This window comes from Podarcis tiliguerta (genome assembly GCF_965153285.1).
Source record: "Podarcis tiliguerta genome assembly, chromosome: 18".
NCBI lineage: Eukaryota > Metazoa > Chordata > Lepidosauria > Squamata > Lacertidae > Podarcis > Podarcis tiliguerta.
This window is the reverse complement of record NC_139551.1, coordinates 12,132,114-12,149,375: the sequence shown is the minus strand read 5'-3', so window position 1 is coordinate 12,149,375 and position 17,262 is coordinate 12,132,114. Positions and strand designations below refer to the sequence as shown.

At 50.2% G+C, this 17,262-nt stretch overlaps 1 protein-coding gene across 2 annotated transcripts in view; it reads left to right on the top strand.

The window, feature by feature from the left end:
* FCHO1 (FCH and mu domain containing endocytic adaptor 1) overlaps nucleotides 1-17,262 on the top strand; it is a 36,724-nt gene that overhangs the window by 9,844 nt on the left and 9,618 nt on the right. For both annotated transcript variants that reach the window (XM_083421428.1, XM_083421427.1), the window contains exons 3-19: nucleotides 1,902-1,993; nucleotides 4,471-4,545; nucleotides 5,172-5,313; nucleotides 5,430-5,582; nucleotides 8,163-8,267; nucleotides 9,055-9,153; nucleotides 9,985-10,081; nucleotides 10,322-10,366; nucleotides 10,605-10,677; nucleotides 10,777-10,801; nucleotides 12,132-12,186; nucleotides 12,889-13,064; nucleotides 13,655-13,679; nucleotides 13,961-14,023; nucleotides 14,124-14,175; nucleotides 14,828-14,919; nucleotides 16,004-16,567. In XM_083421428.1, the coding sequence (XP_083277554.1) occupies nucleotides 1,902-1,993; nucleotides 4,471-4,545; nucleotides 5,172-5,313; nucleotides 5,430-5,582; nucleotides 8,163-8,267; nucleotides 9,055-9,153; nucleotides 9,985-10,081; nucleotides 10,322-10,366; nucleotides 10,605-10,677; nucleotides 10,777-10,801; nucleotides 12,132-12,186; nucleotides 12,889-13,064; nucleotides 13,655-13,679; nucleotides 13,961-14,023; nucleotides 14,124-14,175; nucleotides 14,828-14,919; nucleotides 16,004-16,567 (1,933 nt within the window). The remainder of the gene's footprint in view (nucleotides 1-1,901; nucleotides 1,994-4,470; nucleotides 4,546-5,171; nucleotides 5,314-5,429; nucleotides 5,583-8,162; nucleotides 8,268-9,054; nucleotides 9,154-9,984; nucleotides 10,082-10,321; nucleotides 10,367-10,604; nucleotides 10,678-10,776; nucleotides 10,802-12,131; nucleotides 12,187-12,888; nucleotides 13,065-13,654; nucleotides 13,680-13,960; nucleotides 14,024-14,123; nucleotides 14,176-14,827; nucleotides 14,920-16,003; nucleotides 16,568-17,262) is intronic.

Genomic DNA, 17,262 nt, shown 5'->3' with positions numbered 1-17,262 from the left:
TCCAGCACTCTAACCACTACGCAACACTGCCTCTCTTAGTTTGAACAAAAGGAAAGCAAGGCTCGGATTATCTAAGCTGCTGGGCTCAGCAACGTCTCTGCAAAACCACTGGGTCGCACCCCTCCCCTTAAGAAGGAAAGCCAAGGTGCCTGAATAAAAGGGTGGATTTCAAATAGGAAGGCCAGTAGTGACTACACTGACCGGCAGCAGCTCTGCAGTCCTTTGTTCAGATTCATGAGGACTGCAAACTTTCCCTGTTTCAACAGTCTCTTCTCCGCCCTGGAGACTCCCTCTGTTTTTCAAGGGGCTGGATGGCAGCTCAGCTGCTTTGAATCCCCAACAGCATCTCCACTGTGGGTCATAGAATGATATAGCTGGGGGGACCCCAAGGGTCATCTAGTCCAACCCCCTGGTATCTCAACTAAATCAGCCATGACTGATGCTGACAACCTGCTGCTGCTGGTGGTCAAGGTCCGCATTGCTGTGCTGAACGGACCCAGAGGTCTGGCTGGGTCCGAGGCAGCTTCTGATTCTTCTCTTTAAGCCAAGTGTTTGTTCAGAATGATGAGGACCAGGATCTTGCTTTATTTTTAAAGGGGAAAGGCTGCTGGGGCTGTCCTCCTGAGTCTAAACCGCTCAGGGCAGACAACACCGCGTTGCGATGGAGCAGTGGACCTGCTTGCGTCCTGGGAAGGCTTCCAACCTGCCTTCTCTCTTTCTGTGCCCTCCGGAACTCCTTGCCACAGGGCGTGGCCTTGCAACCACCTTGCAAGGCTCAGAAAGGCATGGAAGGATGCAGAAAAAGAATGCACAGGACCTGTTTTGTCACTCAGCCATCAACGCCAAAGCCGCCTCTGCAGGGAGGCGGGTTGCCTAGCGACCGCGGACACACACACCTTGCCATCTCCCCAGGAGGAATGCCAAGGAGGGAGATTTGCTGTGCGGGGGGGCGGGTGGGGAGGGGTTGTGATTGACAAGGGATGGGTGGGAGAGCGGAAGCCCACCCCCAGAGACCCAGGCTCCACGCACAGAGCGGGGGGGGGGGGGGAGAAGGCTGGTTGGGAAGCTGAGCATTAAAAGGAGAGGGAGGGTAGATTTGGGGGAGCTCTCTCTCTCTCTCCATAGAGTCATAAAGCTGTGGGGGACCCTGAGGGTCATCCAGTCCAGCCCCCTGCCATGCAGATATCTCAGCTCTGCACACATTCCAGCTGGTCAACATCCTTGACCTGGACGTTATGCTTCGGCGGATGCAGCCCAGAATATGCACCACCCTGAGCTCTTCCAGTGAAGGGTGGCGCGCAGATTTAAGAAGTGACATGAGCTTTTTTTGGCTGCTGCTGCTCCCTCACAAGCCAACTCGAAACTGGGCTCAAGCCCCTCTCGCCACGTGGCTTCAGGATAAAAAGGCCCCATCCTGTTTCAAAATGCGCATGCAGACGTCACTGGATGGCAACGAGGCTTCTTACCCAAGAAAGGACAAAAACTGCTTGTTGGCCTTACCTGTGCGGCAGGTGCATGGATGTGTCCCTCTGGGTGGGGCTGCGCCAATGGGAGTTGGAAAATACAGAGCATTTATTAATTATGTTTCTGCGCTGCCCTTTGCTGGGTGATATGCTACAAAAATGCATTGCAGAATAACAAGCAAAACAGTAACTTTGCAATGCACAGTTTTAAAAGCCACAGATTTACTGTAATCCGCCTGGTTTCAGCGTGAGAAACTCAGATATATAAGCCAGGTGCCAAATCGCTCCTCCAACCAAGGTTACAAGTTCCCACGGGGGGGGGGGGGGGAGACAGCTCCAAAGTAGTATTTTGGGTCCCTGAAATGTTGGTTCCTGGCAGGGCAGCCCCCGTTATTCTGGAGCCACGCCTCATTTTTGCCTTCTTGCTTTTCACTGCAGGGCGAGAAGAACCATGGCTTTGACGTCCTCTATCACAACATGAAGCATGGGCAGATCTCGGCGAAGGAGCTGGCGGACTTCGTGCGGGAGAGGTACTGACGGCTGGGGGGGGGGGCAGAGCTCCGTCCAGTTCCTCCTCCCCCCCCCCCCGCAGTCTGCAAACCCACTTATCAAAGCACCAATTTCCTACTGCCAGTTTGCTCACAGAGCCCTGGTTTGCAAATCTCCCTGACACTACAATTGGGGGTCAACTTTGCAAGAGCTGAGCTGCCGGCCTGAAGGAGATCTCTTTGCAAGACCTCTTCTCCGTAACTCGCCCATAGCTTGCCTGAGGTTTTTTGTTTCCTTTTGGCAAAGATGTTTCATTTCATAATATTTTTTATTGTTGGGATTGGATTTTGCAGCCAAACTCCCTAAGTCTGTTATTGGCTGGAGAAGAGTGGATGGAGGCAGGGATCCAGACAAAGCAAGGCAGATCTTTATTTTTCTGCTGCAACAGAGATCCCCGCCCTCCTTGCAAGGAGGCACTGTGCCCTGGGATCTTTTGATAAAGGGCGGTATATAAGTTGAATAAATAATAATGAAATAATTTCATTTTGTGATGTATACATAACAGATGCTATAACAGCTGGGAAATAAAATGTGAAGAACAGAATTGCAGAATGGGCACGTGGATAAGAGCCTGAGCATAGGATGGAGGGGCTCATAAAATCCTAGTGTTGGAAGGTTCCCCTGAGGGTCATCTAGTCCAACCCCCTGCAATGCAGGAATCTCAACTAAAGCAGATTAGTTGACAGATTAACGCTCCCAGCATCAGCACCCCAGCAGATCTCGCTTCTCTGTTTGTCGAAGCTTTGGATCCAGCACAGAGCAAGCAAATCATGGAATCCTAGAATTGTAGAGTTGGAAGGGACCACGAGGGTCATCTAGTCCAACCCCCCGAAATGCAGGGATTTTTTGCCCAATATGGGGCTCGAACCCATGACTCTAAGATTTAGAGTAGTCATGCTGAGCTGCCCCAGTTGCACAGGGGTTAAAATAAGCCCAAGAAAAGAATATTAGTGTTCTTGGATTATCAAGCCTAGTTGCGGATTTATAAAAGTTTCCTTGGGTTGATTCAACAGAAGCAAAGAAACCTTTGCAAAATTCATGCCAGGTGCTTGTTCATTCCCATGTGATTTCTTTTAAGGGGGAGAAATATTGCAAAGCAAGGAAAATCTCAGGTGTTGCTCTTTTTTTAACCGACCAGTACCCCAAATCTGTGTTTGGGAAGCCTCTGTTCCTAATCCGGCATGGATGGGGTTTCTAAATCTGCAAAAGTGTGTTTTCAGGAGGGAAGGAAATGGCTTTGTGTCTCCTCCAGTAGCCACTGGGGGGCAGAGCTGCACTTCTCTTGATCCCAGGTCCCAGCTGGACAGGTGAATCACCCAAATCAGTGGCCAGGTATGTTTCTAAGTGGGTAGCTTCTAAGTGCAGAATCCTAAGCAGCATCAAGCATCTTCCTTCAATTGCATGCCAAAAAACCCCACCAGGTTCTTCATTTTTTGCTCTCCAGTGCTATGTCAGGTAATCCCACCCACTCTCTGTTTTCCCGGAGGAGTGAAATTATAAGAACTCGATCCTGTTCCTTTTTTGGGAGGCGGTCAAGGTGAAAATAGCCATAAATGAGCCAGTGTGGTGTAGTGGTTAAGAGCGGTAGTCTCGTAATCTGGGGAACTGGGTTCGCGTCTCCGCTCCTCCACATGCAGCTGCTGGGTGACCTTGGGCCAGTCACACTTCTCTGAAGTCTCTCAGCCCCACTCACCTCACAGAGTGTTTGTTGTGGGGGAGGAAGGGAAAAGGAGATTGTTAGCCGCTTTGAGACTCCTTAAAGGGAGTGAAAGGCGGGGTATCAAATCCAAACTCTTCTTCTTTTTCTTCTTCAAATGGTCAAGGGATGGTTGGAGCAATTCTTCCAGGAGGGACTTTTTGGTTCAGAGAAAAAGCAAGGAAGAGGTAGAAGTTTATAAAGGGAGAGAGAGAGGGAGAGGGAGAGAGATGTTTTTTTACAGATTAGTATAAAGAAGAAAAAAGAAAAGGAGAAAACACAATATATCAGCAATAGTGAAATGTCATTAAAATAGAAATGGGATTACTAAAATATATAATACATAGATAGATAGACTTATTGTATCCCTTGTGTATATGTTTCGATAAATACTTTCCAAATATCACTAAATTTGTCCGTAGAAAACCTGGAAGTGATCCACTCCTAGGTTGCGAGAGTTGATCAGAGCCCTGCATTGCATGGAGAAAGTGGAGAGAGGAAAGGATTTTTCCTCTGTAGGAATACCTAAACTGGCAGACGCCCCACAAATGTTGGAATATTCAGGGCAGATAATTCATGCAGCTTGCAGTTATTAACTGTGGAACTCCCTGCCACAGGAGCCAACGTAGGTGGCTTTAAAAGAGGGTTCCTTGTGATCCACGAGGGCTTTTCAGACATGCTTGGGCTCTTCAAGATCCCGCTCCAGAACCCTCCTTATTCCTCCTCTTCCTCTCCCCTCTTCTGCTCCCTTCTTCTCCGCAGGGCGGCTGTAGAGGAGACCTATGCCAAGTCTATGGCCAAGATGTCCAAGATGGCCGGAAACAGCACTCAGCTGGGGTGAGCCCTAGAGAACAGAACCGCAGTCGGGAGGGACCCCCAGGGATGAGTACCAGCACTCCCCCCCCCCCAAAGCACTAACAACAACGTTTTATTATTTGTACCCTGCCCATCTGATCGGGGGAGGGGGCATTGTTTTGCTGTTTTGTTTCTAATTATTTTCTTGTTTCTGCCCTGTATTTTATTCTGTGAACTGCCCCTTATATCTGAGGATGAAGAGCAATAGATAAGTCTAATTTTTACTGTGTTTTTAATATTTTGTTGGGAGCTGCCCAGAGTGGCTGAGGCAACCCAGTCAGATGGGCAGCATATGGATTTAATTAATTAATTGCCCCAGCCATTCTGGGCAGTTTCCAATGAAATATAAAAACAGTAAAACTACTTCTTCTTCTTCTTCTTCTTCTTCTTCTTCTTCTTCTTCTTCATTTGCAGTATTTTATAGCTCCTCACAGAATGTTTTCCGTTCCTGGAGCGGGGGAACAGAGCAATACAAAACATGCAAGGGGCAGAAACGGCTAAAATTGTGGAAAGGGGGCCAGTGAACTGCATGGCAAGTGAAGCAGATGTGGATTAACATTTCCGGTTGGGCTCCTTTCTCTCCTCTGTGCCCCCCCAACCCCCCCCAGGACTTTTGCCCCCCTCTGGGAGGTCTTCCGCATCTCGTCGGACAAGCTGGCGCTGTGCCACGCGGAGCTGGTGAAGAAGCTGCAGGATTTGATCAAGGAGATCGGGCGCTATGGGGACGAGCAGCTGCGGGCGCACAAGAAGGTAGCGGGGGCCGCGTTGGGGGGATGTGGGGGCCGGCTAGCGTCTCACGGATAAACCTGCCTGACCAGCTCAGCACAATACTGACCCCCACCCCACCCTGGCCATCCCATTGCCAGTCCAAGGACGAGGTGGCCGGGACCCTGGAAGCGGTCCAGATCCTGCAAGGAGCCGCTCAGCACCTCCCCAAAGCCAAGGAGACGTACAGCAGCCGCTGCCAAGAGCTGGATCGCTTGCGGAGAGAAGGGGGCAGCCAGAAGGAGATTGACAAGGTGACCCTGGGGGGCAACGGGGGGGGGGGAGATTGTGTGTGAAGAGGGGAGGGGGCCTGCACACCCAGGTCGTCGTCAGAGGAGACGTTTGAGTGATCTTGCGAAAGGGATCCGTGTGGATGTGGAGAAGGGGGGGGGGGGAGATGGCACTCCTTCCTTGCGCTCAGTTCCCAGGGCAGAGTGCAGTGTTAAAATACCATGTTGAAATCAGGCAGGCAGCTGTGCTGGTCTGACGCAGTTGAAATAAATAAAAAAATAACAAAAGTTGTCCAGGAGCACCTTAGAGACCAACTACGTTTGTTCTGGGTATAACCAGGGGTCAGCAAACTTTTTCAGCAGGGGGCCGGTCCAATGTCCCTCAGACCTTGTGGGGGGCCAGACTATTTTTTGGGGGGGGGGCGGAAATGAACGAATTCCTACACCCCACAAATAACCTAGAGATGCATTTTAAATAAAAGGACACATTCTACTCATGCAAAAACACACTGATTCCCGGACCGTCCACGGGCCAGACTGAGAAGGCGATTGGGCCGGATCTGGCCCCCGGACCTTAGTTTGCCTACCCATGGTATAAGCTTTTGTGTGCATGCACACTTCTTCAGATACACACTTTAACTGGTATATTACAATCAGTTGAAGCAATTTACAGTCCGGAGGCTGAGTCCTCGCTTCATCCCTCTCTGTGTTGGTCGGTGCCTTTTTGCCTGTCTAGCTATAGACTGTCTTACTAATAAATCATGTTTATCCAATTACCTAGTTTACTATCATATATCTCTCTTCCTGATTAATCACCTATGTATTCTACTAATCATCTATCATTCATCTAATTAATCATCTTTTTTACTAATTATCATTGATCTTATTAATCAGCTGTCTATTATCTACTTTACTGATTAGCTATCATCTCTTTTTCTTCATCATCTCTTGAACTATTCTACTAATTATCTGTCTATCTGGGCTTTTAGGGGAGGGGGGGTACCTCTGATGAGGGCCAAGTCCTGCTCCTCCTGGGGTGGTTGGCCCAGCTTCCACCTGTGGCTCCTAGAAGCTGCATGGCCACAATCCCATATAGGTAAAGGTAAAGTTAAAGGGACCCCTGACCATTAGGTCCAGTCGTGGCCGACTCTGGGGTTGCGGCGCTCATCTCACTTTACTGGCCCAGGGAGCCGGCGTACAGCTTCCGGGTCATGTGGCCAGCAGGACTAAGCCGCTTCTGGCGAACCAGAGCAGCGTACGGAAACACCGTTTACCTTCCCGCTGGAGCGGTACCTATTTATCTACTTGCACTTGGACGTGCTTTCGAACTGCTAGGTTGGCAGGAGCAGGGACAGAGCAACGGGAGCTCACCCCGTCGCGGGAATTCGAACCGCCGACCTTCTGATTGGCAAGTCCTAGGCTCTGTGGTTTAACCCACAGCGCCACCCACGTCCCACAATCCCATATAGAAAACACTAAAAAACCACCCCAAAGTACAGTTAAGAGTTGCACAGCACAGACCATTCCAACAGCATTTCCATGGGGTCCGCAGGTGGGAAAGGGGAGTTTGGGAACTGCTGATCTCTCTTGCTGACGGCTGGGGCGAAAAGCTCAGTCTCCTGTGTGTGAAGAAGGTCCCTGATGTCCCTCTGTGGGGAGGGAATCCCCCAGTTTGGGGTACAAATGTGGGTTATTCCTTTTTTGCAACGGGGTAGGGAAGAGAAGGAAGGTGCTCCCACGAAAGCGCTTGCCAGGCCTGAGGATGTTACAGTCCTAGAACCACAGAATCATCATCCTCAGTTGGAGGGGACCCAAGGGTCATCTACTCCAACCCCCTCCATGCAGGAATCTCAGCTATTTAATTAGAAGTGCAGAGATAATCCTGAAAGAATGCAGCATTCCCCCCCCCCATTCCACTAGCCAATTCAGAATTTTTTGAGCAAATGGTTTTTTGAGGTTTTTATTTTGACTCTCTCCTGGTCTGCCCCACAGAGGACCTTAAGGTCCATGAATAATCCTAGGTTAGAGGTCCTGGGCCCTAAGGAAGTCAGACTATCCTCCACCAGGGCCAGGGCCTTCTCAGTGATGGCTCCAACCTGGTGGAATGCTTTGTCCCATGAGACCAGGGCCCTGCAGGATTTAACCTCCTTCCGCAGGGCCTGTAAGACAGAGCTATTCCACCTGGCTTTCAATTTGAACTTAGCCTGATCTTTTATTCCCCTTCCTTCCCTCCTCCTCCCCTTTTATGAAGATTACCCGCTCTGGGATCCCACAGCTAATTCTCCCCTGGTCTCCCCGCTGGCCCAAATAGGACTAATTTAGCCAGCTAGCCCTGCCTAAATAAACATCTAATGTTTATTTGAGGGATTTTCCCCCTAAACTGATTTTTGCATTCTGAATTTATTGTTATTCACGTTTTATACTGTATTTTATGCTGTTTTTTGTTGCATCAATTAAGTGTTTTAAATTTGTTGTTAGCCACCCTGAGCCTGGTTTTCTGAACCGGGTCGGGTGGGGTATAAATAGAAATTTATTATTATTTATTATTTTGGGGATAAGGGGATGTTCCATTTTTAATAATAATAATACTAATGGTCTCGGCAGGCCGAGCTGAAGTCGCGGAAGGCGGTGGAGGCCCTGCGGAGGGCTGTGGAGAAGTACAACGCAGCGCGGAATGACTTTCAGCAGAAGATGCTGGACTCCGCTGTGGTACGGGGGGCTGGGTGGGTGACAGTGGAGGGCGGAGGGTACCCCAGGGTCCTCCCAGTGTGGCCAGGAGTGCGAATGGGCCCTGGCGATCTGCTCCAAGATTGGCCCCCCCCCTGGGCTCCCCGGGTGCGAATCCTTGCAGCGGGTCGTTCCTCCTCTCTCTGCACCCAGAGTCCTTGCAGGATGGGAGCAGCCCCCTTGCCGCAGGTGGCCTGGCTTTGGGATGCGAGGGGGGGGAGATCTTTGGAAAGGGGTTGAAAAAACAGAAATTCTTTCTGTGAATTTCTATTCCCTGGAAGGCAGTCCTGGCACGGAGGGCTCCTCCTCTCTTGCAAGCACGTAGGGTCCACTGTGAAAACTGGTGTGCGTCCAACAAAGCTGAGTGTTGGAAGATTTGGGAAAGGGTGAAAGGAAGGGCTGTTAAACTGTGGAACTCCCTCCCACAGGAGGCAGGGATGGCCAACTTGGATGCTCTTGAGCTCGCATCCTGCTTGTGGGCTTCGCATTGGGGGATCGGGCCCTTGGGAGAACAGAAGGCTGGACTAGATGGTCCAGTTTTTATGTGGTTCCCTCCATGTCTGAAGGCGTCAGGGCCAGGCCCTGCTGTGGCCTCGCAAAATCCCCACACGTTCCTTGTCTCTGCGTCCCCTGCATGGTTTCGGGGGCCCTTTCCTGAGCCTTTCTCATAGAATGGTAGAGTTGGAAGGGACCCCTGAGGGTCATCTAGCCCCCCCCCCGCAATCCCCCATTGCTGCTTTGCCTCCTCTCTGCCCTCCCCCCCCCCCAGCGCCTGCAGGAGGTGGAGGAATCGCACCTGGAGCAGATGAAGGTCCTGATTGGCTCCTACGTCCACTCGGTGGAAGATACCCACGTCCAGATCGGGCAGGTGAGAGGCTGCTGCGTTCCCAAAGCAAGGAAGGATTGGACTCTGATTAATAAAATGCACACAAGGCTTGATCAGCAAGACTCTGGAAGTGTCAAGTGTCCCCCCCCCCCCCCTCGGCCCAGGTTGTTTTATTCACAAAAGAACTTTTTACACAGTGTTTGTAAGAACCAGTCAGATTTCTTCTGAGCATTTTGAAAACCCCACGTGGGAACAAAGTTAGATCAGAAGAAATCCTGTTAACTGCAAAGAAATGATTTCTTACTTCAGCATGCATACGTAGTTCGGAGTAAATAAAATAGGAATCAAGGAGGAATGCTTTTCGCAAACCCTGGAGGTCCTAAACAAGCATAAACAGGAGAGTAAGGGTGGCACGGAAAGACGGGCATCTTGACCATCTCCTTGTGAACTCTCCTCCTGGCCCTTAGATTAACAAAACCAAGGAGAGGTACACCAGAGAAGCTGCCTCCTGTCTTTATGGCCAGGTGCCTGGTGAACAACTGGCCTGTGTTTGGAATGCTGATGCGTGCCTGTCAGGCAGAGAGAAAGAAAATGGGCAGTAGAGGAAATGGGCAGAGGTGCAGAGGCTTGTGGGAGTTGATCAGAAATTATTGTCCATGTCCCAAGCGCAGTCAGCGCCATGCTTTCATGGCAGACACAATGGCTTGCTCCTAATTCCTCATGGTAATCCCACCTGACCCCACAAGAGGCCGGTCGGCAGCAAGGGCAACTGGGCTGGGCGCCCCCAGAGGACCCCTGGGTGCTGTGGGGGGGGTCCGTGGGGGGTCCGTCCTGGCCTCAACCTTGTCTCCTCTCCCCCCTCCCCAACCGCAGGTCCATGAAGAATTCAAGCAGAACATGGAGAACATCGGAGTGGAGACCCTCCTGCGGAACTTCGCCGAGAGCAAAGGGACCGGGCGGCATCCGCCGGGTGGGTTGAACTTCTGAGAGAATAATAGCATTGTGGAGCTGGAAGGGTCCCCCAAATGTCATCTAGTCCAGCCCCCAGAAACGTAGGTGCCGCAGCTCAGGAATCTGCAGCAGATGGATTCGCCCGGATCCTGCAACCGGGAACCGTGAAATGAGGACATTTCTCTGGCTTGGCTTGCCTTAACCCACACGCCTTTAGCCTCTGCCCTCCCCTTTATTGCCCTCTTTCCTCTCCCCGTAGGACCGCTGGATTTTGAGGAGCTGAGCATCATTCCTGCGCAGGAAGGCAAGTACGTCTGAGCGTGGGGTGGCAGCACCCCAGATCCAGCCAGGTTGGAAGAGGGGTGCGTGGGACCACCTGGAGGAACCGCCAGATTTTTTGGCGTGTGATAACGTCCAGAGACCCTTTTATAAAGGACTTCGGAAAGCTTGTGGCATTTATTATAATTGTGATTTTTTAAGTGTGCAAGCTTTTGGGTTCCACAGCACTCTTCATCAAGGAGGGGCTTCCTCTTTTCTTGCAGGACCCAAGCGAACCCGCAGCAAAGCCTTCCGCATCCCTGGCCTGAGCCGCAAAGAACGGGAGCGGGACTCTGTGTGAGTTGCTCCTCTTTCTCCCCGACCACAGAGACCGATCTCACTCCCCAAGTCTGCGCATGCGCTTCAATCTCTCTCTCTCTCTCTCCTTTTGCCCAGGGAATCTCCAGATGCCGAGTCAGGGGTGAGTAATATTTATCATTAGCCAACAGGACCCACAGGAAAGTGTCGCCGTCTTCTCCTAATGCCCCAGCCTGAGGGCCATTCCAGGAGCCAGCCAGCCAGTCCCTCCCCATAGCTACTCCATTCCGTTTCCTGCTTTTTTCTTTTCTTTTTAAGCTGCCACTGAATGTTCCATCGCTCCTGAGAATTGATTGATGGATTGACTGAGTTCATTTCTATGCTGCTTTCCCACAATGAGCTGTGTCCAAAGCATATTGAAATACAGAGCACAGCATTTCTGAAATTTAATTTTATATATAAAATACAGAGCTTGCCAGTAAATTCAAAAACGACAAAAATCATCAATTTGGCAAATTGGCACAGGATAAATTGAATAGTGCAATACCATTCCTTACTAGCCTGTGCTATTTTGCTATGATTAATCATTATTATTGCTGTCATTTATTTGGATTCTTTACGCATCATTTTAAAATACAAAATTCACTGTTTCGTTCTTTGGTGTTAAGCCTTTGGGCACCTGTGGAAGGTGATTAATAAGTAACAAGTAAATTTATCTGTCTTATCTCTCTTTTAGTCACTTTTGGCCATTTTGAGAAGGGCGACTAAGAAATTTAATGAAAACTTACAATTATTATTTGATTTCTAACCTTAATTCTATGTTGTTGTTGTTTTGTGGAGACTGTATTAATTTTGATTTAATAAAAGGAGAAATATATATTGGGTTCCTTACCCAAATTTCACCATAATTCCCAGGGCAGATTGCAGCATTTATTAAAATCAGTTTAAACAGTTTACTAGGTAGGTCCTAAAAACTGCTACTGTGCTTAAAGAGTAACTGCTGTTTATTTAAAAGGATTTTGAAAAGAGCCTTTTTTATATGGAAAAAATGCAATTAGGGTACAAATTGAGGAAACCTAGCTGGATTGGCAGGGTAGGAATAATAATAATAATAATAATAATAATAATAATAGTTGTTAAACAATGGCTCTTTCTTGTTCTTCTATTTTTATATTGCTTTTTATGACCTTTTCATAAACGTGTTTGGGTTTCAGCTCAATATGTTGAAAGCCTTCAATAGAGTTGTTTTTTTTTAAAAAATATAAAGAAAGAAAGAGCAGCCAGCTGGCTCTGGGAGTCAGAGGGTCCTGGGTTCCAGTCTTACGGATCAGAGAATGATGCATCTTTTGCAAGCAAATAATCCATGAGGTTTCACATCTAGGTCTCTCCTCCCATTTTTTTTTTGGGGGGGGGGTATATTTGAACCCCAAGGAAGATGCTGCCCCAAGAGAGGCTCCCACCCCAAACTTTTGCTCCTTCTCTTCTCTCCTCAGCCCCCCGACGTGGACGAGGAAGGCTTCACTGTCCGGCCCGAAACAAATCAGAACGATATCCTTTGGAATGTGTGGCTGCAGGGTCTTCTTCCTCCTAAGGGGGGAGGGTGAGATTGGGGGGGGGGAGTGGGAGGGGTGTCTCAGAAATAGGGGGAGAGGTGGGGTGTCCAGAGTCCAATGGGGAAGACTGTTCCTCTTGTTCCAGGGAAGAGTCAATGGGGACATGAATTTACCCAGGAGCTCCGATAAATTGACACAAAAGCGGAAGCTGTTTTTGGCTATTTGCAAAATAATAATAATACCATAACCCAATGAAATTGCAGGCAGGATTTGAAATGTGAGCAATGGGAGGACCATGGCAATATATGAAATGGAGGAATATGGCTCATTCGCTTGAGACTCTTGATTTCAGGGCCATGTGTTCGAGTCCCAACTTGGGTGGAAGATTTCTGGGGGGGCTTCCAGCTCTCCAATTCTGTGATTCCCTGTATTAGGCAAAATGTGTGATATTATGCAGTATGTAAAAGGGATGTGTGTAAGGGAAAGTGGGAAGCCAAATTATGAGACATGTATAATAGATCTGAAATTTGAAATTAATTGGTTAAAGTTGTGAAAATCTAATAAAAAACTTCAGGGCCCCCTGGTTGGCCAAAATATTCCTTCATTGCAGCGGGTTGGGCTGGATGACTCTTGGGGTCCCTTCCAACTTTTGTGATTCTGCTGCCCCCCGTTTGGCCCCTTGACTCCGTCTCCCCACGTGAACACCCCACCCGCTTCTGCTCCTCCAGTGACTCGGATTACGACGATGAGGAGCCCCACAAGTTCTACATCCGCATCAAGCCGGTGCAGCCCCGAGAGCGGGCCAGCAGCGCCGCGGCCGTGGAGCAGCTCAAGGCCTCCGTGGGGAACCTCATCCTGCCCCCCAGCATGGGGGTGAGAGAGAGAGAAATGGGAAGTGGCAGGCCTGGCAGAAAGACCTTGGCACCCGCCTCCCCTTGAATCCAGATTTTAGCTATGGTTCCCAGAACACTAGGGTTCCCAGGCAGCCTAGGCGGCCGTTATCTGTGTCCTCCAAGTGTCTCACTGGGACTGACGGGGAGATGTGGTCTCGCCCGGTTGACACAGTCTTCCTGCTTGAGGGAGGGGGTCTGGGAGGGCAAAGGTTTTCTTCTAGACCCGGGCTTGGCGACGTGGTGCCCTCCAGAGCCCCATCTGCCACGTAACGCCTCTTCCACCTTCGTTGAGGTGCCAACCTGACCTTTTTCTTGACGCCTGGATGAAAAAACATCTTTGTTTGGATCTTGATTGACGGCTGCATATTCTCCTGACTGATCACTTTATCCTTTCCCCAAATGGCTTTGAGCTTCCCTGCCTTCTCAGTGTAAATTTTATGAAACAAATAAATAAACCACCCAGGGAGGAAGGCAGCCGTAGGGGCCTGCCCCCGATCTCGATGGTTATGAGCATGGGTGGGGGGCCACAGCACCTTCCTGACCTCTCCCCTTTCTCCCCTCTTTCCGCAGTGCACAATGAAGAGGCATTCTTCCCGTGAGTGCTCTGTCTCAGACTCTTTGGGTGAGGTTGGGAGAGAGGGTTGCTGCTGCGGAACTCCCTGCCACTGGATGGCTGTAGAAGAGGGTTGGACCAAAGCATGGAAGAGGAGGGGGCCAGCGAGGGCTCCTAGCCAGGATGGCTCTGCCTTTGCTGTCAGGGCAGCCATGCTTCTGGATCCCAGGGGAGAGTTGCTCTCGCACTTGGATCCTGCTTATGGGTGCTTCCTTTGGGGGCGTCTGGCTGGCGATTCTTAGGTTTTCTTGATTCTTTTCCAGGGCACCTGAAAGCACTTGCCTCGGCCTCAGCCGAGACGGATTCTGACACGGCCCCTGCCCCAGGTGAGAAAAAGGGGGAGATGGGGGGGGAGACTAGGGGGGGACCCCAAACCCTCCAATTCTACGGTTCTCTAAATATGTATTTCCAATTTGCTCTGCACAGGGGATAAGTCTGGCATCTCGCAGGCACCTCTCTTTGGCACCCATATGACAAGGTAACTCTTCGGAGAGCAGACTCCACTCTGCACTCTGATATCTGGGTCTGCGTGCAAACACCTGCGGAACTCCCTTCCACTTGAGGCCAGTGCTGCCCATTTGACTCAGTTGCCCCAGCCACTCTGGGCAGCTTCCACACATCAAAAACACAAACAAACCCACAAATATTTTTGTACCCCGTTCAGATGTAGGAGGTACAAAAAACAATTAAAGTGACTAATTAATTAATTAAATTTCTAAACCGCCCTATACCTATAGACCTTAGGGTGGTTCGTGACATAAAGTCACTTAAAAGCATGTATTATTATTATTTATTATTATTACTGCTCGATTACAGAAAGCAGTTTGCAAAAGAGAGAAAACAACAATACCACTGCTGGAAAATTTGCAGCCGTAACCAAAGGCATACAGAAAGGGAAAGGGCACAACGGAATGCACCAAAACTCCAAACTCAAACTTTCTAAGCTTGTCTAAATGTGAGCGTCTTCGGCAGGTGCCAAATACAATAGAGTGAAGGCGCCTGGCTGGTGTCAAGAGGCAGGGAGTTCCACAGGCTCGGTGCTGGCACACTGAAAGATGGCCAGTTCCATCAATTTTGTTGCCCTTGTTCAGATCACAGTTTCTCAAGTCCAGCGTTTTCTTCTTCCGCAGCTGTGACAGCAAACCTGAGCCCGACGTTCTCCCTGCCAGCGCCCTCTTTGGGCCCCCGCTGGAGTCGGCCTTCGAAAACGAGGAGTTTTCAGGTGGAAAATGTCCCCAGCATCCCTGCATTGCAGGGGGTGGGCTAGATGACTCCAGGCTCCCTTCCAACTCTACAGTGTTCCGATTCCCCCAGGTCCTCTCTGGGGCCACATCTGCACCGCTGTGACGCCGCTTGAAAGAACTGGCTTCCTCCCCTGAAGAATCCTGGCAGCCGTGGTTTAACCCTCGCAGAGCTACGGCTCCCAGCGCCCTTCTCAAACTACGGTTCCCGGGAAGCCCAGTGGGCATGTCACTCAGGCCACATTCATGCCATGCTATGAAAGGACCGTGATGCCTCTTAGAACATCTGTAGTGTCCCCCAAAGGATCCTGGGAACTGTAGTTTGTGACGGAGACCCCCTGCACCCTCTCCCAGAGCTACAGTTCTCAGAGTTCCCTGAGAAAAGGAATTTACCTTTTAATGGGGATTGTCACTCTGGGAGAGGGTGCTGCGGGGGGGGGGGCTCCTAGCAACTCTCAGCACCCTTAGCAAACTATAACTCCCAGGATTCTTTGGAGAAACCATTTCTCTCTCCCAAAGCTTCCTGGATGAATGAATCTGGGACCTTCTGCATGCAAATAAAGTAAGATTCTAGTCCTCATAGTTCGCATCAAAGGGACGTTTAACGGCCAACCTCTCTTCCCAGAGAACTTTGGGAATTGTAGCTCCGTGAGCGGGAAAGGTTTTCCCCAGCAACTCACGGCGTCATGAACATACTATAGCTCCCAGGATTCTGTTGACAGTGGGATCACAGGGCTTTAAATGTGGCCAAAGTGTAGACAAATAGCAGACTGGGAAGTTTGGAGGGAGGAGCAGAAAGCCATGTCGTTTAAAGGTGTATCTGTATCGAGATATAGATAGCTAGATCTATACAGATATTTATATTGATATATCAATACATCTATCTCTGTCTACCTCTATCTATCTATATTTATTTATCTATCAACTTCAATATAGATCTATAGATATATAAATATCAATGCCTATTGATTTTGATATTGACATCTCTATTATTATTGATACCTATATCGTTATCTGTCTATATAGATATAAATGTCTATTTATTGTTCTCCCCCCCCCCCGCAGCCCCCCGCTCTTACCTGTTGGCCTCCAGCCCCTCCCCCTTCTCCTCCTCGTCCCCCGAGAACGTGGAAGACTCCGGCCTGGACTCCCCGTCTCACCTGGCCACCGGCCCCTCCCCGGACGCCCGCCTCTGGAGCCCCCGGCCTGGCACCCCACAGAGCCCCCCCGGAAAGCGCCCCCCCAAGGACGGCCCCCGCTGCTGCCAGCCGGCCGACGACACCCCGGACCCCTGGCTCCCCCAGCCGGGCTCCCAGGAGCTCCCCGAGTGGGCCCACTCCGTCTCGGCCTGGCCCCCGGCGCCCCCCGGGCCCCCCCCGGGCCGGCACGAGTCCCCCTTCAGCGACCCCTTCCTGGAGGCCGCGGCCCCCGGGGGTCGGCGGGGCTGGTCGGCTGGGGAGTGTCCCCCGCGGGGGGGCGAGCGCGACAGCTGCCTCTCCTCGAACTCGGCCTCCTCCTCCTCCTCGTCCCCAGCGCCCCCCAGCAGCGGAGACTCCACCAGCCCTTCTCCTTGGGCGCCACGGGGCAGAGACCTGGAGGGCGCCCCCCCAGACGTGCCGTCGGACCCCGGTGAGTTGCCATTTCCTCTTGCCAGGATCCATGCCGCAGGTCAGGTCCCTTCTCATCTGTTGCCTTCGGGTCTGGGTGCGAGACGCGTCTTTTTCTGCAGTGGAGAATGAAATCCTAGATGCCTTCATATCCATAAGAACCATATATTTATTAGTGTCTATTGCACTCTCGTTTTCTTTTTCCCCGTCATTTTGGATCACTGGATAAGAAATCAGTTAAAAGAAGGTGGGGAATGAAAGGTCTGGGTTGACAGGTCCGGGTTTTCTATCAATCCATCCATCAATCAATTGGCCGATTTATTACAGGCAACAGAAATAAGAAGTTGGCCAGAGTCTCGGAACAAAGGGGGATTTTTTATTATTATTAATAAAAATAATTTGGAAACCGCTTTTGGACTTTGTGGGAAAAGGTAATGAATGATTTTGGATTGAGAAGAAATGTTGTTTGACAGCGGAGAAGATGGATGTTGCTCTGGACTGAATGCCTTAAATAACCTTTTTTTATGTAACCGCCGGAAGGAAAATCAGATGCCCCTTTTCTCTTTCTGTCTTGCTTCTTCCCATTTTCCTCCCCCCCCCCTTTTCTTCACTCTCTTCCTGCTTTTTCTTCTCTTTTTGAAGCTGTTTTTGTCTTCTTCTTTTTTTTAAAAGTTAGTTTTCCACATCTCACAGTATTAATGTAATATTATTATTGTC